The sequence below is a fragment of the Daktulosphaira vitifoliae genome, unplaced genomic scaffold (genome assembly GCF_025091365.1).
Source record: "Daktulosphaira vitifoliae isolate Bord-2020 unplaced genomic scaffold, ASM2509136v1 Scaffold_1, whole genome shotgun sequence".
In the NCBI taxonomy this organism is placed as follows: Eukaryota; Metazoa; Arthropoda; class Insecta; order Hemiptera; family Phylloxeridae; genus Daktulosphaira; species Daktulosphaira vitifoliae.
The window spans coordinates 81057955-81082342 of record NW_026099572.1 but is presented as its reverse complement, the minus strand read 5'-3'; the positions used below and the strand labels follow the sequence as shown (position 1 = coordinate 81082342).

Sequence of the window (24388 nt, the reverse complement as noted above, 5' to 3'; positions counted from 1 at the left end):
TATTTATTTTTTCATCCAATTATATAGAATCTGAGCCGGATGTATACTTTTTTATGGGATTGTTCAGGTAAGAACCTAATTAAGTATTTTTATCTGATTAACATTCTCCAAGAATAATGTATCAGTTTCCTAACACCTCCCATTGGGTCGCTTTTGTATATAAATAATTACATGACTTTCTGTAGCTAACCCTCATACTTACCCAATTTTTTTTTTAATTAAGTTAATTAAATAATAAGAATTGATCACTTGTGACTAATATTATTTAAAATTAAATATATTCTTAATTTTAAATAAATATATCAAATTAATAAGTTTTTAATAGTCGTTTAAAATAACTAATGCTTTATCAGAATCTCTTTGTGAAAATATGGGAGGATAATACATTTATGAAACCACACTGTATATCTATAATAGTACTATATATACTAACATCATACAACTTTTGAAAATAACTTCTAATTTTTTAAGTTGCTATTAATACTAGTTATGGAATTTTAATGGATCTAAGACCTTATTGCGATACAAGTTGTCGTTATTATGATTTCCAAGGTATTTATTTTTAACTAAACTAATTCATAATTCTATGCATAACAACAAGACTAAAGCAGTCAAAATACGTTCGGACATTTTTACAAGACAATTTTAACATATTAGTTTTGTGATTTGATCACAAATAAATATTTAAATACTAATCTGTATGTCTCAATATTTTATGTAGTACAATGTCTCATATATCAAAAAAGTAATAAATTACTCTTTGATATTATTTTTAAACTTAATACAATACTTATTAACTTCAAATTATTAGCATTCTTAAACAAAAAAGGCATAAACTATTATTTATAACTCAAAAAATCATTATTTCCTTTTAAAAGTATTAATTATTATTATCTTATATAAATACATTAAAAATATTTGTTTATTCTTTAAATAGCACCATGGCATTATGCTACAATGTTAAACCATTTAAAACAAGTAATTAATTGTGTTGCTATATTTTTTAAAACAAAAAATTTACACTCAGCGTCCAATGGTGACATTATTATGTAAATTATATAATCACGTTATTCATTGAAGTATTTTTTCACTTGTTGATAAAAACATTTTAATTTAGTCCAAAAAAGGTTTTTTTTTTATTTATGAAAGAAATTTTTCTTAGTAACTCTTCAATTGAACATTTTTCAAGAAATAATTATACTACTTGTATACGAATAGTGGAATTAATACTTAGTATTCATTTTATTTGTTATCTTTTGTACATGAATTTTTCCAATGAAATAATCATAATAATATAAAAAAATATTTCATCTGAACCCTATATATTTTAGCATTTGTTTTTCAATATTTTGGAACGCAAAAAAATCATTTATTATTAATGTAGTAAGCTAGTATTTATGTTAAAAAAAAAAAAATTAACCAACCTTAGAATTTATGAAAATACTACATAATGAACATTGGCTTGAAAATATAAACTAAAATTTAACTTAATCCATGTGAGTATACACAACCGAACTGTGGGCGACAGAATTGAGTACCCCGGGCGGCGCAATTCCTAAATGCAGTCCTGTTTGTGTATTGACCTGTCTACAGATTCAATAAGTTCATTATAAGTTTTTTATTTATATTAGCGTTACTCGATGACATCAAAATAAAAACATATTGATAGATGTTAAAAATAATCATTTAATATTGTTATGACGGTCGCTCGTGTACAGAAACTACCCAGCGTGTGCTTTTTATTTGTTTTCTTATCTCTATTTACAAACTCAGTAATTAGGACGAAATATTCGGAGTTCGCACAATACCTTCTAAAGTATAAGTTTACATAATACACTGTTCTTCAAAACTTATTAGTACTCTAACACTCCCTTTAATTAATAAAACAATTTAGTTCTATTCTCTTTTCTTTCCTCTTAAAATTGTAAAAAATAAAAAAACACACGTTTTACTTGCTAACAAATAAGTAGATGATCGAACCAAGAAAACACTAATCGTTACATCTTTTGAACTATTGTTGTGGAAGTTATTAGAATTTCTATACCAGGATAGGAGAAGTAGAATGTCATAAATGTTTAGAAATATAAATAAACAGACACCCGTTTCACCTCCAGTATTTTTATGTAAATGTTAATAACTTCTAAAATACTGATTCAAAAGTTGATATACGTCATTTTTTTTACTTAGATCTTTATCTTATTTGTAAGCCAATTATAATTAATATGTACGTTTCCATTTAATTATTATAATGATGGTAAAATTTAAAGGAGAAAGTGGGGAGGTTAGTATACTTTTTTGTGTTAATTTAAGTGCGTAGGATACTTAATAGATCTGAATAGAAAGAAGTTATATTTATCTTATTCTTTTGAAAACACTCCGTAAGACATAGCCAGCGGATCACTCTGTATATGAGTAATATTAATATAACACCTTGATAGCACCCAATGATTTTCGATTTTATCTATAGTAACCCACATTTATTATTTTTATTATTAATAAAAAATATTAATGCCTGGAAAAATAAGAAAACAATACATAACAGTGTATAAAAATAGTTACAAAAAACATTAACACACATCAAAATGAATTATAGTAATACAACCGTAATAATTTTTATTAATACAATATTAATATGTAATAGAAAATATACTTGGTCATTTTTTTAGTAACTATGAAAGGTATTTTGAGGGAATGAGCGAGAAGAAATTGAAAAAAAGTCTGTACTCTTGAAAAAATTGATCACTTTTATAGAAAACATACACGGAAAAGGGCTAAAGAGGCACATATTCAATAAATGTATTCTCGGTGTAATGCTATTCTCTACATAATTAAGTAAGTCTAGAATTATTGTCGTAAACTAAACATAAATTTAATTATATCCTATTAATTTTATGTGTATTATTGTGTAACAATTTTGAAAATATTTAAGAAACAAAAAACCGATTTTCTCGTCATAAGACATATAATTTAAGTGCGATAAAAATAATTTCTTCACTGGGAAAGATTACGTTTCGATCAAAAATATTTATTAGAAAATTCAGTACATTTATTTCTTCTATCAGATTAAATTGTAAGAAAATATTGATTTTAGAGAATAAGCCAGATTACCTATTTAACTGTCACTTTTTATAATTTTTCATACACATAATGAGTATATAGAATGTGTCGGTAAGTAAGGAAACTGGTCAATTGTTACAAACAATGAGGACAACAAAAACCCGTTTTTTTATTTACTGAACACTATATATATTTATTTTTATCTATACTATCTGAGTCGCTTATTTTATTAAATTATTGAATTGTGTTACTAAATTAATAGAATAACTAAAAGTTAAATAAATATGATAAGTAATGAGCCATTCGGACATCTAGAAAAAATAATTTGTCACTATCATCTTAGACAACTAAAAGTATAGATTACTTACTCCCTTATTTAAAAATTTTGCTAGTAGTGTTGACCATACTTAAAGGTCTATAAAACGACGGCAATTCGAGAAGGAAATTATTTTTTCTAAACGATATTTAAATATTTACTTGTCCGACTCGCTGCATTTCTAATCGTTGACCAATACAAATATATTTCAAGTTAAAAATACTATTCCTTGAATGTAATTAATACTTAATATATATTAATATCATTGCGACTTCTGTCGAAGAATCAATTTAACATTGACTATAGGTATTAACAGCTAAGGCGCCCAGCCTATGAAAGTTTGGCACACGTCGAAGGTGTGACAAATGAACCCGTACGACAAAGCATTAATTACCTGGACGCCCTACATTCGAAATTTTCGGTGGCGCCGTCTTCTGCTATTCGATTATCTGCCGTGCCATATTACTTATGATTGCGCCATTGTTAAATGTGCTACCTAAAATTATGCAATTTGAAAACAACGGTATTTTCGTATCTTAAAACCAAATATAAGCTTTTGACGTTTCGGAATAGCAACACGACGCGGTGGCGACTTGAAACATTAATAATGTTATTACAGTGACAATAATTATCTTTCGATGTCAGACCACTCTGGCAGCCGGTTATTTATTTACTAAAAAATAACATTTCTGCCTAGTTTATCTAAATTTATGAATTCATACGCTCCATAATACCAGGAAAGTATCATTTAAATAATCGTCGAGTGTATACATTGTTTGGTCATAGCAATGTTGTTTAACGCAAATCAATGCGTGCACAATTATTCTCTGTAATACATCACGTTATCAAAAGCCACGGTATACATTCTCCATCACAAAAAAAAATAATACAGCAACAATTTAAACGATTAAAGTGACCGAGTGCTCGGGGCGTCCTCTAAATAGTATTTAGTCATAAACATTTTGTTTGTAGTTCAAGCTGGTGCCTTGTCCAATGTGTTATTTACGGTATTTCCGTAACTCGCTCATACCAAATCAACAGCTAGGCCGTCATCGATGGTGGTTTCCGTTTCGTCATTTTACAATTAATAGTGAACCTCCCTCTCGATTTCTGGAACCCAACGCAACCGCATCACAACAACAACACAATACTATCACACTTACGGTTTGGACGAGCGTGTCCGTTGAATATGATTACCTACACACATGTAAACAAACTACCCCAGTAGCGCAAGATCGGTTATTTTTATTAATATATGTTTCCATAATGCACACAAATTATTTTATTTGAAAACTGTATTGCATTTTTACTTTCTACGTCCAAGTAGATTGCCCGAGGAGTGCCAGACGGTTAGCTACGTGTGTCATTTACAGGTTCAATTTTATGGAGTTCTGATAATCTATGTCTAATAAACCAAGGTAACACCTATTAGTCAACTATCAGGATTATTTTTCAAATTAATAGGTTTTAATTTACACATTATAGAATGGTATAAAGTAAAACTAGCGCAGGCAAAAAACCTTTAAGCTTAGTAGGTAATTAGTATAGGTAATGATCCTAATAATCATTTGAATTTGAAAATAACGTAATTAGACTTAAGTTTAAATTTAACACGCATTTAGGAAAAAATCATTAACCATTCAATCTTGGATTGAATTTTATTTTTTTTTATAATTATTATTACTTAAATTAAAACTTAGCACCCATTGCGTAATAATCTACTTTCAACATAAAATATATAAATATTAACTATCGATTCTCTCGTATGGATAGAAAAATGAATTGTTTTAGTAGTATAAAAACTTGACGCTTTCTTAAACACATAACATTTACATTTGAAATTTTAACTTTTACAAATAATACAAACACCAAATCAAATTACTCGGTTTTTTATTTTCATATAATCAATTACATTATTCTTCTAAAGTGATTAAATTTAAACAATCACGACTTATTTTAATGGCTGTTGTAATTTTGTGACATAAGTTGCAAAGATGCTAAGATTAGGGTCTAACTTTTGGGGCATAAAATTCAAACTAACACGGCTTAGAAGTTTTGTATAGTAATTAACATTTACATTTATAAACTTTATTAACAATGACTACTTTATTAATCTTCCATTTCCTTTTATAGAAATAGTTATTATAGTAAACTTGCCAACTGGAATTACTATTTAAATTTTATGTAATATCAGATATAAATTTTACACTTAAGTGTGCTTTGAATAATTTGACAATAACCTAATGTCTAAAATAATAGTCTTAAAATTAATTTTATCTTAACCATTTTTTAAAGGAGGTATTTTTCTAGTTACGCGTAATCTTTTATATTTAATAAGGAAATTAGTTTTTTTTTTAATTATTGAAAAGAGAGTTTCATAGCTGAATTAGAATAATCAAATTAAGTATATAGGCTTCACTTGAGAAATAGGATTTTATTTATATAATCTTTATTTTTTTTTTATACTACGAACAGTTTTAAATTGGCATTGTATGAATAATTATACGGTATATAGCTGAACATTAATATTTGACAGCTTGATTTAAACGGTAGGTAATCAGATCGTGAAATATTTGTTTCGCTAACACTAACGTTTTGTATTTTATTCTATTTAAATAATTAAAAAATTAATTGTCATTATAATTAATTAATTATATATTTTGAATTATATAATATTTTAATATTGATGAAATCGTAATAATTGCTAACACATGAAGATGAAAAAAATTTAGTGGCAATAAATATAAATATTACTTTTTAATTTATCAAATTAATCATTTTTGATTTTCAGATCCGCCTTTATTGCACTATTCCCAAAACGATAATAATTACATGGTAAAAATATTTTATCATATAAAAGGTGTGTGAAAATTTTACTTTTGTATATCCCCCAGGAAAAACCTATTTACGCATTCAATCGTTGTTTAGATCATAAAAATTAATTTTATAGTAAAATCTTATTTTTGAAAGTTAATTAGTTATAATTATATTGAATATATTGGTCTTATGACATTGAAGTATATAATGTTAAAATATTACTTTTCAAACAATCGATTATGGAATACTTGTTCTTTAAGTATTAAATTTCGTCTTTAATTAATTTTAAATGTTGTATATGCTTTACATGAGTGATATTATTCCATATAATATTAATTAGGCGATTTGATAGTTATATAAAGTACAAGTATCTCAAAAAACTCGCGATAATTTAGGTTTTTTGGTGATTAATAGAGTAAAAGTTAGAAATTTTCATTTTAGAAATTTCTGAAATAGAAATTAAAAAAAAGAAATGTATAAATTTGTCTTTATGATAATTTCAAAAAAAGTTTATTAATAATGATGTTTTCCTCCGCTCGTCATTAAAAGCCGAATTTATGTGCATGTAAAAAGTTTAAAATTATATGAATTTTATCATAGAAAATCCTTGAAAAATACATTAAATAATGTTGTTAAAATTAATAAAATATGCAAAAATTATTAATTTTTGACTATAGTCATAAAGTAACAATTTTATATATAATAATGCTTTATAGATTTATATGCAAAAAAGTTACTTAAAATAAATTTCACTTACAAAATTAGGGCTACTTATTATAATTTAACACATATAATTTAAGAAATAATTTATAATCCCTTATGTTCTATTCTACCTTCACCATAATAGTTTTATATTTAATAGAAAGTAATTTCTCAATAATGATATTACTTTTCCTTTTTAAATAGTTGAATAGGTTGGGGTAGACGAATTATCTTTAACATAAGAACTATAAAATACCATTATTTAGTCATATTTTATTTCTCTTTGTTTCACTTTTTATGAAATAGAAAATACAACTAAATAATGTTATTATGTATTTTTTATATTACAGGTGATTTCACTCAATTACAACATAAAAGTAATAAAAGAAATATATTTATAGTTTTTTTAGTTTAAAGTACATTTTTAGTCCATTCCTTATATCCCATAAGGATGTCAATAATATATTTTTTAATAGAAATATACATATTTAATTAGCTTATAAAATAGAAAATGTCCGATTCAACTTAAAATGTATAAAAACGATGTATTGTTGGTTAGATACAGGTTATGATTATTTTCTAGTTATTAACATTTTTATACTTAGGTAAAAGAGGCCGAGGATTGTCTAATATGTTTAAAAGTAATTTAAATTTAATTAAAGTTTAATTTAGAGATTATTCAATAAAGAAAATAGTAAATTTAAAGCTCTTTAATAAAAATGTCTGACTTTTCCGACATTTTTCACAACAATTTCCTCAGTATTCAATTTTTAGAAATTCTACTACACTGGTGTTTAATCGATATGCCTCGTCTTAAATTTTTAATAGATACACGAGTAATTAAGTATGGAATTAAATTTAAAAACTTATTACCAACTATACCTTACAATAAATTGGTAATAGTTTTAATGATGAAAACGACTACTAAAACTATAGTAATTAACTTTGATTATACAACTCTTGAGTGACTTTACTCTTAATTTAGTTTAAGTTTATTATTACTTTAGACTCAATAAAATTTTGTTCTAAAATTTAAAATATGTACTATTTACGAAATAGGAAAAATTTACCAAAATGAAACAATTATGATAATTAGGTCTTTCAATTATTGATAGTTGATTATCATTAAAATTATCACAAATTAGATGGACAGCCTAATATTTATATGAAAAGTTTATGCAGTTTACAATAAAATAAAATATTTTTTTCATTAGAATTATAGCAACTGCAATGTATACATTTAATTCTGGCAAATAAAATTGTAAAACTATTTGGCCCAAACAGTTTGGAAAATAAATATCCATCATAGAAAAATCTAATACATTGAAATTCCAATGGTACTTAAAATTTTTGAGACTAAGAATGATACTACTGGGAAGATAAAATTCATTAGTTGTAAATTTAAAAGTGTCAACATTTATTGAATCTTTTCATTTATCAGCACGTGGACTGTCAAATGTACACTTGAAGTGTTATACAAATTCTATAAGCAAGATAATATATTTATGATTAGCACCTATAACTTACAATATAATGAGACTCACCCATTTCTTTAATATTTTTATCTTAAATGAAACTATCTATGTTTTTACAAATTTTAAGGTGATAATTGCTTAACACATGAATGGATAACTTAAAAAAATAAAAAACTCATAATAATGTTCTCATAATTCAATTCTGAAAAATTTTAGTCTTTTAACAAGATATCTCATACATTTGTATAGTTTCTCCGAATAGAATAACATGTTTTTTTTCTATAACTCAATATTCTATTATACATTCAAATAAATTATTTTTTATAAAATGTTATTTCACATATGGTTCCGTAAACTTTTGTGGAGTGGAGGACATATAGAAGATCTTACATTAAAAGAATAAATACTGGGTGGATAATTTATTCCTTTACATTTATATGAAAATGTTAAGAAAAAAACATTTGTGTTTTCAAATGTTATTCAAATTTCGATATCATATGTTTAAAGCTCATAATTGATTCAAAATATAAATATATTTAATTATATATGCTATATAATACTAGGATCAATATCGAATTAATAAAGAAGATGATAAGGTTAAAGCATTCGAAATATTGTCACTAGAATTAATTACAGAATTTTGCACTATAAGAAATAACTTATACAAATATATATAGGTCATGGTCACAGTCAGGAATGTGGTGTCACTTCTTTTAGAACCATTTGGTTATTATGATTCAGTATTACACGGTTTACACGAAAAATCGTAAAAGTAGGTATTTTTTTAATTAATCAGGTGTCATCGCAACTTGATATTATCAAATAATAATAATATCCATAGATTGCAATTAAGTTAAATGTCAACGAGTTCATCCAGCTCAATAAACACATCACGAAGACTTGAATAAATTGATGTTAACATAAAAAATATTAATAGTCAACAATTTTATTAATTTGAATTACTTTGCTGTGGAGTATTAATTAAGCGGCTCGTCTTGAGAGAAAATTAACTAATTTAATGATATTTGAATTAAATTTGTAAACGATTAAAAACATTATAAAGCAAAATTAATTCATGTATACTTTTATAAAAAATTTAGATTATCATAAATATTATAATCACCTCATTTTTTTTAATTTTATTATTTTTGACCAGAAAACGTATTATTGTGGGAATCAATCGATAAAATTTGAATGTTTTTTTGAACATTAATTTAAGAACATTTAATATTCCTACAAAAGCTTACAATGTTTTCAAAATAAACAGTTTTACAGGCAAAAGCGTCATTGAAAAATACGAAGTGTTATACCGTTGTGATTTTTTAATAGCTGTTAAAAATTGTGTATTTTGCTGACTTAAGCTAACTAGAAGAATAATATCCTCGACAAATAACTATGAAAATGAGTCCAAGTTCCAACCTCCCATTCCAAAAAAGTCCGTCTATCAGAGTAATGATATCTAAATTTTTGGGCAAGTTTGCTCTTCTTAAGTTAATAAACATCAATCCTACTCTCATGAACCACATTACTCCTAATTTCGTATATCTTAAAATTTGATCAAATATTAGCTCAATACTCTTTATAGGAATTACGTTAAAAATGGGAAGGAGAAAATTGAGAAGAAAAGAAAAGTTTCAGATCTCCATTTGAGATTCATTGAAAATATGGCAAAATCTGTTTTATACCATATTCAAAAACGATTTAAGTAATAAGCAATATGAATAAAGAAGCAATATAACTTGTGAAATTGTAGGATTGAAGTTTATAAACTAAATAAGAGCAAACTTGGCCAAAAATTTAGGTATCAAAACATTGATAAGTGATTTTATTGTGAGGGGAAGATTAAAACTTGGTTTGTTTTTATAGTTATGTTCTTGTTGAAGATATATATTTATATGAAGTATTCATAAATTTTGAATAGACAGTTATAGAATGGGCTACCTCTATACCATCTTAGATTATGCCTATATAGTTTAAATTAAACAGAATAGTATTTTTTTGGAGCCTTATTATTAAACAATATTTTTTATTATTGTTTATATTGTTATCTAGTATTTTTTTCAAAGATAATCAATGACTCGTACTTATCACTAAAAAAAATAATAAATTTGAAACGGTACTAGTCGATTATATTATATTATCTAATTAGCTATATATAAGGCATTATTATACAAATGTATTCCACAATAAATGTAAATATAGTACAAGAATCTAAACGCCGGCGAAGTGTGAACATAAGTTGTTACTACATTGTACAATTTATGACGTAGTCTTTTGTGCGATCAAAAATCCACATTTGAATGTTTTTTCTGGTTTTATTATTTCCAATAAATTATACATAAGACAGGGTTTTTCAACAGCAGCAGGCATAAAAATGTCTGCATTGATCAAGTGGCGTCATAATTGGTATTCAAATGTCCAGTTTGTAACTTATATTGTGGGCAGTGAAATCGTCTTAAATTTCAACACACCTAGTAGGCGTTATTTAAATGAATGGCTACCCAAAAGGTAATTCATATTTTAACCGACTGCTCAAATAGCATTTCGACATAGTACGTGCAAATAATCTTAATCCAAGTAATTAATAAATGCTGTTTATAGTAAATAAATGAAATGAGAAAATATATAAAATCTTAGCATACATAATTCACAATAAACTAAAATGAACTAAAAATGCATTAATTTAATTCATAATTAAGTGATATTTTGATGAAACACATCAGTTTATATAGTTTTTGTACTATAAATTAAATTTTTTTTTGAATTTAAACAATTATTGTTTTTTTATTTTTTAGAATACTATACGAACGTTGTCTGAAAATTAATCTTATATCATACTAAAAAAAAAAAATTGTCTTATATATTTTTTAAATATTTTTAGCTTCGATGCGAAGCTGAGAAGGTATTGGTTTTACTATGATGTGTTTATTTTATTTTTTTTTTTTGTTTGTGTCTGTTACCACTTTTTCTCATCTCTCACCGAACCGATTTCTTTCAATGATACGTCAAAAGATCACAAATCGTATCTAGTCGAAGACATTACCCTTCAAAATTGAAAAAATTTCCCTCGTTCCCCGTAAATGGGGGAACCTCCAAAAAAATTACAAATTTAAAAATCGCTAATTTTCGAAATTTTTAAAATTTTTTTTATTAAAAACTGCCGTAACTTTTTCAAAAATGAACGTATCAATATAATTTTTTTTTATAGATGCTTGATGTCTTTACCTATANAATCGCTAATTTTCGAAATTTTTAAAATTTTTTTTATTAAAAACTGCCGTAACTTTTTCAAAAATGAACGTATCAATATAATTATTTTTATATCTGACCCTTTACCTGCCCACAGGGGGGGGATTTAAAATGACAACTTTTTCACAAATATTTACTTTTTCAACTTGACTTTTGAAAATGTTCCGGAAGGTCTGACACTTTTATATATATCTTAAATGAAAGATAATGTAATATATTTTATCATGGAAAAAAAAAATTTAGGACTTTATTTTGTCTTTACAATGAAAACGGCTACCGAATGCTATTTTTGTGTGAAATTTCTCGATTTTATATTTTACATTTTTTACTTTAAAGTGCTATAACTTTTTGAAAAATATATGGATCAATACAATTTTTTATGAGAAATAATATTTTTTAATAATCTCTTTTTCATTTGACATACTATATCTTAATCAGGATATTAATAAGGAACTAGCAGATCATGTAGCTTTTGGAATAATACACCAATTTTTTTAAATTAAACACTATCTAAAGATTTGCATCGAAGCGTTCTTTTTTTATAGTGATTTTAATCACTGTCAGATATCATTATACTTGATCCAACTATGCCACGTCACCACTGTGCCGCAACCCCCCTGTGCTGGGTTTTTTTTATATTATAATTTTATTTTCCTAAATATTTTTAAGTCAACATTTATATTTTTTGAATAGTTTTGTTGTATAGATTTACATATTACTTATAATATACCAGTAGTTTGGAATCTATTGTGATTCATATATGTTGTAATTTACAATCAGTGTAAGGTGAAGAAATACATGCATACTAACTGTAGAGCATTATAATAATTGATATTTATGATTCTATATGTTAAAAAGAAAACAGACTACATAGGTCATTTTATCATATGTCAAGGTCTGATGGGCTCATTAAGTTATTATGATATTTTTTGAACAGTTTTGCGTGGTTATTAATTTATAAAATTACAATGAAATACACGGTAGCATATCATATTAGATCCACTGTTGTGATGTAACGTAACATTTACTGAACAAATTAATCTAACATGTGATTGTATTGTTTACACACGTCATCATATTTATCACATGTCATATTATCAAGTTATTATAGTTGCATTGTTTTGCTGGAATAGCAATGTGCGATATCATGTGAACCACCATCGGATTCAACTACTATATTAGTATAATATATTGATAGTTTTGACAAAACTGCAGGTGAAATTGTTTATAATGCATTTTGGTGAGCTTAGCAAGAGGAGTGCACATGAAAAATAAATAATCATCTCATTTATTTAAAATATGACTGCTCATTAAAAAACTTAATTTTTATTTAATGTATTTATGTTACCCAAATTAGTTTCAAATGCAGTCAATTTATTAATAAGGATATGTCTGCCTTTTATATATTTACTATAATTTATATAGTTTTCCATAACAAAAACCCTACTAAATTTCTTTAAAATTTTACTATAATATTTCCATATGAGTATATTAAAAAAATAAAAGAACTAAACAGAAACAAATGTGTAATTATTAGGGATATTTTGGTATAAATATTATAATTTTATAAAGTTAATATAATATCTATTTTATAAATTATATTTCAATCATATTCTGTTCAGGAGTGATTGTACAGAAAAACAGTTACTAACAAAGGAAGTCTGTCTTGTGAATAACTTAATTATAATTGAGTAAAAAAAAAAAAAAAGTCTCATACACCTCCTTTTTTTATTGAAAATGTTAATATTATAATATTACAAATCTAAATTTAGATCCACAACTGAAAGTACAAGCTAAATACCTGTTTGAATAATTACAAAGATAAGTTTAAAGATTAAAATCTCTTGTATTATTTGATGGTGAATTAGGTACTTCATAAACTGATTAATTAGTAATCGTTTATAAAAAAAATCCAATATATTTCAGATAACAAGAAAAAACTACGTTGATTATCTAAAAATGTTGTATATTTAAAACTTAACCCAAATTTAAATATACGATGAGATAAAGGAAACCATCTTGCAATATATGTTATGTCAAGCTTTTGTGTACCAATTACCCAGGATAACAACCATTTTTTTTATTACAATTTTTATATAACTTCTATATAGAATGTTGATACTACTAATTAGTAATTAAGTGATAGTTGCACAGTAAAAGCATCACAAAAAAAAAATAAAATACTTTTTTTTAACTTTTCTAAAGTGATTTCAGGATGTTTAATAAGAGTTCTACAGATTTTGAGACTATTTCATTAAGTTTAATAGATTTATAATCAAAATTTTAAAGTTGATTTTGAGTGTTATTTAAAAAAAAAGTATACTGTTGAATATAACTTTTTTTAGATTAACTTATTATTATGAAATTTTAACTGACAAATAAATAATTGAATTACTTTGTATTTTCAGTAAATATAAAGCAAAAAATTGCTATTAATACAAAAATACCGGAAAATATCAAATATAATATAAAGCTTTTCATTAATTATTCATTTGATTTACATTTTTAATGTTATACTATAATTTCATTACTGTTACTATTTATTTAAACTTTTGTTATTTGTTATTATTTGCCATATGCATAATTATAATGAAACATAATAATTTTATTTTTCTGTTCTAATGTTATACTTGCACTGTAAAATATATTTTTCTAAAGGGATCTTATACCCGTTAAAACTAAATTATAATAAATTAAAAATAAAAATATTAATATTATAAAATATTAAAATAATAGTTTTTTATTTACTTTTCCATTATTGTTTTATTTTTAAAGTAATTGAATTGATAGCTGATGTAAAATCATTAAAGTCAAATAGTTATGATATAAATCATGATGAAGGTAATAATAAAGAAATGAAGAGTTTTACTTGTGTATTTGTTATTTATCAAGCATAATATAATTATAATTATATAGATAAATTATTATAACCATCAATCTGTAATATTTAAACCAAATTTTAAAAAAAAATGTATTTATTTTATAATGATTTTACTGTATAATTATTGTTAGATTATTAATTAGTAATTCGATTTTAAAGATGTGAAGCAAAAAATTTTAAGCCAGATTCGGTATCAGCGTCGAAATTCTGTATAAAAATTATAAACAATAATATATGTTTTGTTTTTAATTTTCCTGTGTAATTTATTAAAAAATCAGACACCAGTAAAAGTATTTAAATAGTAATTAATTTTTTTTCTCTAAATAACTATCAATTTGAGATGTTCGTTCGAATAAATTATAAATTAAAATAAGAACAGCAATTAGTTATATGAGGTAGTCTAAACAGTTCATGTTTGGAATATATGTTGCATATACATTTTACTAGACAGATTTAATTTATACTGTTAAATTGAATTGTGTTTATAAAACCCTAATTTATTAGCGTTATTTTGATAAACTATTTTTACAATTTTATATTGTGTCCTTAAAAATAATCATTGTTAATTTAAAAATTTTCGAAATAATGGATATTTTATGAAATATGATTGTTATTTATTGATAAGTATGAGTTATTATAGAGTAAGATAATTGAATTTACTTTGATTTTTTTTTTGTCATTTTGACTATGATGGACTTATATTTAAAGCGCTTAGTATTTCAGTAATGTTATTAATAGTTTTCAACTTGAAAAGCAATAAAACAAGCCTGGAATACAATTTTAAGATAAGAAGCGATATTTTTAATTATAAATAAAGTGTGTAGCATATTTAACTTCATTGCCAATTTAATATTATTTTATTAAATTTATTTTATTAACAGTTTACTTTCCTTTTATAAAGATATGTATATTAAAATATTTACTAACATTATTTTATCATTTTTGCATTTTTATTTGCGAGAATAGGTATTAAATAAATTCATAGGTAATATAATATTATAAAGTTTCTGAGATATCAAAATCCAAAAGTAATAATATTCTATTGAGATATTGGTTTTGTAATGGTGTGGGTTCTTTGTCTGTCTATGAAAATTTTTATCTCTCAGTGAACCGATTTTGTTGATCTACAAGTCGAAATAACTCTATTTTAATCTATTTAAACCTATCAGCGAAGAAAATTTAACACTCTCTCAACATTAGAACTTTTAAAAAATACCTCAAAATTACGATACCGTAAAATAGCATTTTCAAGGTTTTTTTCTACATTAAAATATTTCTGTTCAATTTTTTTAACAGTTCCTAAATAAATTTTAATAAATATCGGAGACATAAAATTTTTTTTTTTTGAATGTTTTATATGAAATTGTAATGAAAAACCTAGTACTAGAAAGATTTGAAAGCTATTATAGTTATATTATTATAGCTATAGATATTGAATTTTTTTTAATACAATTTTTGAAAACGTCTTTATTTTTTAAAATATATTAAAACATTATTTTTGAATTGTACTACAATATTAAAAATAATTTCACATTTGTTCATCAACATCAGAATTGATCCTTAATTGTATTCTGATTACAATTTTATGAATTATAATTAAAGGTCATGAATAAATACTTATTATAGTATTTATATTTAGTATGAAACTGATATTTAATAGTTTACTGTATTAATTTTTATTTATAGAAAGGGATAATCTATGATATTTTTATAAAAAAAAATATTTTGATTCGTTCATTTATCAAAAAGTTATGACTGTTTCAAGAAAAATATGTTTAAAAATGATTTAAAAATTGTATTTTTTGGGGGGATTTCACTAATTTACAGAAAACGAAAGAAATTTTTAAAATGTTTTAGAGTAATATCTTCAATTAGATACGATTTGTTATATTTTTTCACGAAAAATGGTGAATTTTTACATAAAATTAATATATTTTCTATCTATGGCAACCAAACGAATATAGAAGAAAGTAAAAGTTTCTATTTTTAATCCTGTGAGCAAGTGAAGAGTTAGTTTTTCCAAATATATATGCTTAATAAAAGAAAGATATCCAAGGTGTTTATAAAAAAAGAAATTTTTGATTAATCAATTTTTAAAGAAGTTATGACAGTTTTAAAAGATAAAAGTTTAAAAGTTTCAAAAATTACTGATTGACTAATTTTTCAATATATTTTTCATAAGATTATTGGGATAGTAGGTATGTAACTCTTTTCAAGTAAATTATTAAAATTTAAGTAAGCATATGTAATCGTATTTTATAATGCTTATAGTATTATTATTTTAGGTAGATGTAGATACTAAATATTTATAGTATTAATCAAATGAGTTAAAATGAATATTAAATAATTACAAAAGTTGTTTTATTTTATTTTTAAGTTTTAAATTTAACGCAAAACATTAAGAAACCATAAAAATGCATATCATGTATTTTGTTTTGAATTATTAAATTGTTAAGGCATAAATAAATATAAATTTAAAACACATGAAATATATTTCAATTTTATAAACAAAAATTGACATAAATTTGTGTCTATGTGAACTTATTTAACTCAAAATCGCTTAAATAATTTGAACTATTGTTAAACATATACCTTTTACTACTTGCTGAATATCATATAAATATCATATAAAATGCATCATTTAGTAAAAATATTTATGATCCATAAATTTCAATACTTATATAATAGTGTTATATAGAATTATTAAATTAAAGTATTAAATTATTAACCCAATGAAACTTAAAATAAAAGTAGCAAGAAAACGTTTCTACATCCAATTAAAATATATTATAATTTGTCAGGAGTGAACTAGCCGCTGAAACTAGTGGTAGGCGGTGACGGTAGGTTAGGCAAGTGTGATAAAGTTAATAATAACGAAAATAAAAAATTAACAGAGCAAGAAAAATAAAGATTTTGCTAAAACTCTTTTGTTACCATCTCATCTAGTGCTAATGTGTCTAGATACACGTTCTTAGACACACGTGAGTGTTATGGATACTGTGAAACTGGAGGCCAAATGGCCACCAGATAGAAAATCAACTATTGAGGCATCAGAATTTGGCATTTTTAAGGAAGAATTTATCGGTAAACACCGAAGAATAGATAGAGCTAGCAGCTTCTTAGTTGTTCTATCACTTATTGCGACTCTAACAGTAATAGTAAGTTTATAAATTTATTAGATATAAATATAATTAGGCTTCAAGAGCTTGTATCTATTTACGGAATATAAATAAATGTGTTCCAAAGGTATTTCATTAAAAAAAAAAATTTAAATAGAAGAAATATATGGTGAACAGTTACACTTATTAAACAGCTTAAAGTTATATTTCAAACTATTGAAACTTAAATTTTCTATAGCATTGTAGTAAAATAGTTTATCAATTCATTTTACCATATATTTAAAATATCATCAATTTGATGATATTAAATAAAAATAAATCTCAAATGTATTTAAGTAAAAAATATCGAACGCGTATTTTTCAAAGAAAATATAGGTGATCATGTTATATTATTTAGAAAAAAATTTAATTCAAGCTTGATTTTTTTATTTCACTCCTTTAGTAAACAATTATCACATTTACATAAATATAAAAAATAATAAAGCAGAGCGAAAAAATAACATTGTTTGTTAAATTTATCTTTTAATTTTTGAAAAATAAACATTTATACTAAACATAAAAAAACTTATGGGAAAGGAGTGAAAAAATTTATTCAATTGAATGATGAAATATTTTCTAGTATATCTTATGCACATTTTCCACATTTATTGTGATACTCTTGTATATTAAGCTAATTTCAAAGATATTGAAAATGAAATTTTCTCTTAAAATATCTGGTTTTAATGAACTTTTAATAGGCAATAACAATATATAATTAGAGTCCTGTTTTAGTTATTTTTACTAATAAAGTTATATTATCTAAGTTTTGTGCTAAATGATTTTTAATCCAACACATATGAGTTTGTATTGAATTGTGTTTAAAAAATGAATTACTGAGCTTAAATGAATTTTGAATGGTTTTTTGTGTGTGACTACAATATATTCGTGTTTTAAAAAGATTAGTAAACATTATTAGCATCACAAAGACGACAAGCGTTCGAAGATTGTGATAACATGCACAAAATTGTTAATTACAAACAGGGATAATATTAAAAGCTGTTGATAGATTTTCTGTAATATTACTATTGGATATGCACTTTTTTTCATAGTGAAAGCGTCGGGTCTTAATAATTCGAGAAAACCGAAATCCGAAAATAAAAGGAGAATCGTAATTACTACTATTTATCTTATTTACTTTAAACTAACTTTACGCTTTATAAGTATGGCAATGAATTATTCAGTCTAAATTCAATGTGTTTAAAACATTTCTAACCAGTAATCATTATATCACAACTATAATGCTCGAAAAGGAAAGTTATTATCCCCGCTCGTCACCACATCAATGTAACAATTTCCTAATTGTTTTAGGAAGTGCTGCGTCGATTAAAGTATGATAAAAAAATACTCTCGCTATTCAAGAGATTCATCTTAAACTCTACGATAAAGTAATACACAGTATATGTACAAAAATATCCAAAATAGTATTAACTAGCGCAAAATATTGAGATGATAATCTTCATAAATAAAAACTAATTCAAAATTATTTTAGTTGTTTTAAACGCAATGATGTGTATTGTAGTGACTACCTTTTATTAAATAAAAGTTCCAATCTGACGAATTAGAAATAAAAATATTATAAAAAAAATTTAATTGTGCATATTATAATCTATTTTGGTCTTTTATATAACAAAGCTATATTTAGTTTTTAGAAGGTTGATGGAGTTTCAAATATTTTTCGAACGTTATTAATCGATCTAATTTTATCTAATACTTCAATGGAGCGCATATTTCCAACCGAAAACAGCAATAATATAGTTGAAATTGATCAATAGCATCAGTATTAATCATTGAGTTTGATGCGAATTTTTTTATTTAATGTAAAGTTTTAAAGTATAATTTTTGAGTAATATACTAATATACTATTATTTTAACAAAATATAAATTGTATAAATAATACAGCTAGCTTACTTTAAAAAATAATTTTTGTTCTTAAATATTTGTTACATTAAAAATATAATGCTGAAAATAGTCATTCAATCATTATTTTTTAGTATTTCAGTATTACGGAAAAATATAATATAAGTACCATAAAACGCTCTTCGATTATAATTTATATCCATAAGTTATTTTATCAATGACTTCTACAAAATTTGTTTACATTAGTTTGATGTATTTAAAAATTGAAACATAGCTGAATTTTTAGGTTTAAATAAAGGCTTTCCATTAATTTGAATGTTGATTTCTTAGAGCAGTTTGTCATATGGTTAATATTTAGTAATTTTATTAAATATCGTAGAAACTATATTTTATGTATAATTAAACTTAAATAAATAATAATAGTAATAATGTTAAATACTAAATACCTCAAAATAAATTAAACATTTAATATAATAGTACAAGACATAATGAAATGACAATGATTCTATAAAGAATTTTTCAAGATTGAAGTCAAATAAAATATATTACATTTTTTATTTTATTCATTGATTTTCTAATACAAAATAATTTTTTTCTATATATATATATATATATATATATCAACAAATATTTATGTGTAAACAATTTATTTAAAAAAAAAGAAGCGAATAAACTACATAATAATATTTGTCGGAAATCATTTTTATTTTTATTATTTTTTTATTAGGGCAGGAAAATATTATATATAACGTTATAATTATAATGTTAAAACGATCGCTGATTTTTATGTAAGATAAAATATGATAGAATAAAAGAGAAAAAAAACAAAATGCTTTTTAAAATTAATATATTTTTTTTATTATTCATGCTTTGATATGAATGTCCATTAGCGATTTTTTTTTTTACAGAAGTGTTACACAAATATATGGATCTATATGAAAATTGATAATTTATTATTGTATAATTAAAAATATATTTACAATTGTTTTTACAATTCTGTATATTTTAAAAATTTAATAAGTTTTTCTGGGTATGGTAACTTATTTTGAACAGTTTTCGTATTTTCTGCAATTTTTAAAAATATGTTTGATCGATAAAAGATTACCATACACTGAACATATTGGAGGTTCCTTTCTCCCCATTAGATAACCATAAGTTAGCCGCGTATGTCCTATGCAGATTCTATTAATTTTTCTTTCTTTACTAACACTAGTATAAGAGATTGTGGGCCATCTAATTGTAGTACTCTTTATTTCATTGAGTTTGTTATTTAAATTTTTCCAATTTTTTGCAGGTTTTGTATGATATTGTATGATCTCTTTTTTTTATGTCATTATACGTCATGGCGTCTATTTTGTTTGCTTCTGTGTTTTCTATAACTTTTTTTATAAATTCATCAGTTATTTCGTTGCCTCTTATCCTGATATGACCGAGTACTCAAACTGTTGCTATATCGTTTTCTTTTATTTTTTAGCTTTTTCTAATTGGTTGATTATTTTTGTCTCGATGTCGCAAAGGAATACAGATAGATATATTAATTACAATTTATGTATTATATTATTAAGAAATAATACTTTTTTATTGGTTTTTATAAAATTTTTAAAACTGTTTTACCTGGTTAATATTTTATAATAATAATTGAATCATAATTTTCTTTAACTCTTCCCGGGTATTTGGGGTTGGATCTACCTTATTGATTTTAAAGGATTTGACACCGGCCAACGACTTGGCGAAATTTAATTATGGCTGAGGAAATATAATAATAATAATAATTAAACGTTTTTTTTCATTTTAGTAATATGAAATCAATTTTTAAAAATACATTATTTAAATTTATAGGATTATTTTCAAATTATTATAACTATTTATGTATATAGTAATTTTTGTACTAATAAAGTACTTTAAACATTTAATTTATTTTCTGTTTTTTACAAGGTATATTTTACGTTTTTTGATTTTGCAAAGCCAACAACAACGCAAAACCCAGTTACCGGCGACGGACAAGTAATGAATTATGCAAAGTTTGTAAAGGAAAAACAAACCAAAGCGAATACGCCGGAAAATGGACTTCTAACTGCTTTACTAGGACTCAAGAACAGTGAAAACTTTACAATAGTCAATAATACGCATGTTGTGGAAAAGGTAGATGAAGCTGAGTTAAGTGCTGCCAGACAGATGCGTATGTACTCGCCAACTACAGTGCAAAGACCTTCCTATTTATCATATGGTCCAGGATACTGGAAGTTGAATGTGTTGAAAAATGGGAAATATCCTGACGGCATGTATGGGTTTAGCCGTAAATCGGATTTTCCACAACTGGCAGCCTACAGAGCTCCATTTCCTCCAAAGAGTGTCATTAACGTTATGAAATACGTTACGGGACCACCGCGTCGTCCTCCGCCCGATTTTATGGTCGCCCAAGAGTCGGGTAATCGTTATTTTCCTATACAAGCCGCCGGCGATGTTAATAATCACTTACCAGAAGTACTACAGCCACCAAAAATAGGGTCAAGAAGGTTTCGTAATAGATACGGCCCACCGGTATATCTGAATCCTCCGAAAACCATTGACTCATTACCCGACGATTTTATGAAACCACCAGATCCAAACGCTGGATATGCAATGAACTTTGAAAATGTCGATTTACCTGTGGACCTAACTGTTCATGAAGAATCATACAATATACCAACACATACAGACGTTGTATTTCATACCCCTAGATCACCCGTAGTAGTCAAGCCAAATCAAGTAAAGAAGCTTAAGAAGGCAAAACCAAAAAATAAGAAACCAATTAGAATGATGTTAGACATTTATCCGATTACTGAAAATGAAAACCATCAGCAGCAAGGTCAGTAGACTTGTAACAGTCAAATTATCCCCATAACTTTAAAATAAATAGTTTTACTATACGCAAACTAATTTTCTTTATCTTTTTAAATAGGCCTTAGTAATAAATTTTTAATATTAATTTGCGTTTAATCGTAAATTTTAGCATTTATCATTAACTAAAATGTCTAAAATTCTTGTACACTTATAAAAAGTCCTTTCTATTTAAAGCTTATAATTTTTTTTATTTCATTTACTAATTTAATCTTGAACTAAGTTCAGTAAAAGTACGATTATTGAAGTATTTCAAAAAACATTGTGGCACCAATGCTTTTATTTATATTTTATTATAAATATAAATAAAATTTATATTTATAATAAGAAATTAACAATAACCACCTAGTTAATAGTAAATAATAGTTTAGTAGAGTTATAAGTATGACAATTATTTTTGAAACTTACTTTGAGAATAATAGCTTACATAGCTTTTTGTTTCGCTATTGTCTTTAGTATATTTAATTTGTGTAAATGAATATCTATTAACTGTAGGAAAACTTTATGTTACTTTTCTTTAAAATAAATTATTACATTGATATAGAAAAAGAGCGTATTTTAAATTAAATAGTACTAAATTCGATGGTTCAACTTAACTCGTTATTTTCTTTGTATAGACCTCGAACAGGATGAAGCAGAAGAAGAAATAGAAGAAGAAAAGGAGCAAATTACTGAAGCAGATTCTGTACATAATGCATTTAAACATATTAAACAAAATAGCGCAGAAAATTTACTGTTACATTTAAATTTATTTCCAAAATTCAGCCAAAACGGTCGACGAATGTTAGTATAATTTTTGCCTTAAAAATTTTAGATCTAAAAGTAACATACATTTGTTTAGGTCAGTAAATTTTGAAGAAAACCCGACATCATTACCAATAGTACACTTAACAACAAGTGAAACGCTAGTTACTCTGAAAAGTAAACAATTTTATTTATTCTTTTTAATTACTTTATTATTGATATATATTTTTTTAGGTCAGGGTGAACATGAAAGAGGAAATAAACAGGAATAGTTATTATTTAAAAATTTAAACGTAAAAATAATTCCATTGTTAAACCTGTTAAATTTTTTTTTATAATATAGTTACGGTACCAATAAATTGTTACTCAAATTTTTTAATTATTTAATCACTTTTATTTTGTAAGTATAAATTTTTAAAATCCATTTCAAAAAAATTGTATTCAGCCATACGGGAACAATTATATAATCTGTGTACTCCACACTAGACCCAATGTGACACCCAACTAGAGAATCCATTGACATCTTGGATGGTTCTAGATGGTATACCTGAAAAAATATAATTTGATTAAATGAAGGAATAATTAGAATAATCCACTACCATTAGCTTTTAAAGAGGTTTACATTCATATAATTTTGAAATGAATAGAATATTTAATATAGCAAATCTTTACAAAAATTTTAAGTAGGCTAAATAGTACATGATAATTTTCAAATATTAATTAAAAAAACTTGAACTTTACAACTTTTTAAAGAAATAAATATTGAAAAATCATATACAGATAAACTACTTAAATCTAAAAGCATTTAACTAATGTTGAATCACAAAATAAAAAATATATACCAGTTCTGTAACTAACAACTCTGGCTGCTGGATTTAGCATATAAGCTGATGAATAAGGTACCGAATAAACTGCTTCAGCAGTTTTCATGTTTTCTTTTGTATCGACTTTGTCTGCACGAGTAAAGCCAGAAATAGCAAGCATGGCTACACATACCATCTGAAAGAAATAATTTTTTTTTTTTTGAGGTTTAAAAGTGTATATTGAAATAAATTTCACGAAATGTTGTACTTTTGTGGATGAAAAAATGTTGTCGCAGTTGTGATTATGAGCAAATGATGAAAATTACTTTAAATTAAATATTAAAGAATTTATGCAAAAAAACTATTACATAAAGTCATCATTATCAAACTAATTATGATTAAATATTAATAATACTAGTATAATAATATTTATAATTAATTCCTAGCAC

At 24.6% G+C, this 24388-nt stretch overlaps 1 protein-coding gene across 2 annotated transcripts; it reads left to right on the top strand.

The window, feature by feature from the left end:
* Positions 1 to 4557: 4557 nt before the first annotated feature.
* LOC126895554 (uncharacterized) lies at positions 4558 to 23514 on the top strand. 2 transcript variants are annotated; one of them, XM_050667542.1, is made up of 5 exons: positions 4558 to 4791; positions 21448 to 22360; positions 23010 to 23175; positions 23234 to 23313; positions 23371 to 23514. In XM_050667542.1, the coding sequence occupies exons 2-5, from the start codon at positions 21520 to 21522 to the stop codon at positions 23406 to 23408; spliced, it is 1125 nt and encodes a 374-aa protein (XP_050523499.1). In that variant the 5' UTR covers positions 4558 to 4791; positions 21448 to 21519; the 3' UTR covers positions 23409 to 23514. The 2 variants fall into 2 exon arrangements, with proteins under 2 accessions (XP_050523499.1, XP_050523498.1); XM_050667541.1 differs by lacking the exon at positions 4558 to 4791 and adding an exon at positions 17439 to 17655.
* The last annotated feature ends 874 nt before the right edge of the window (positions 23515 to 24388 follow it).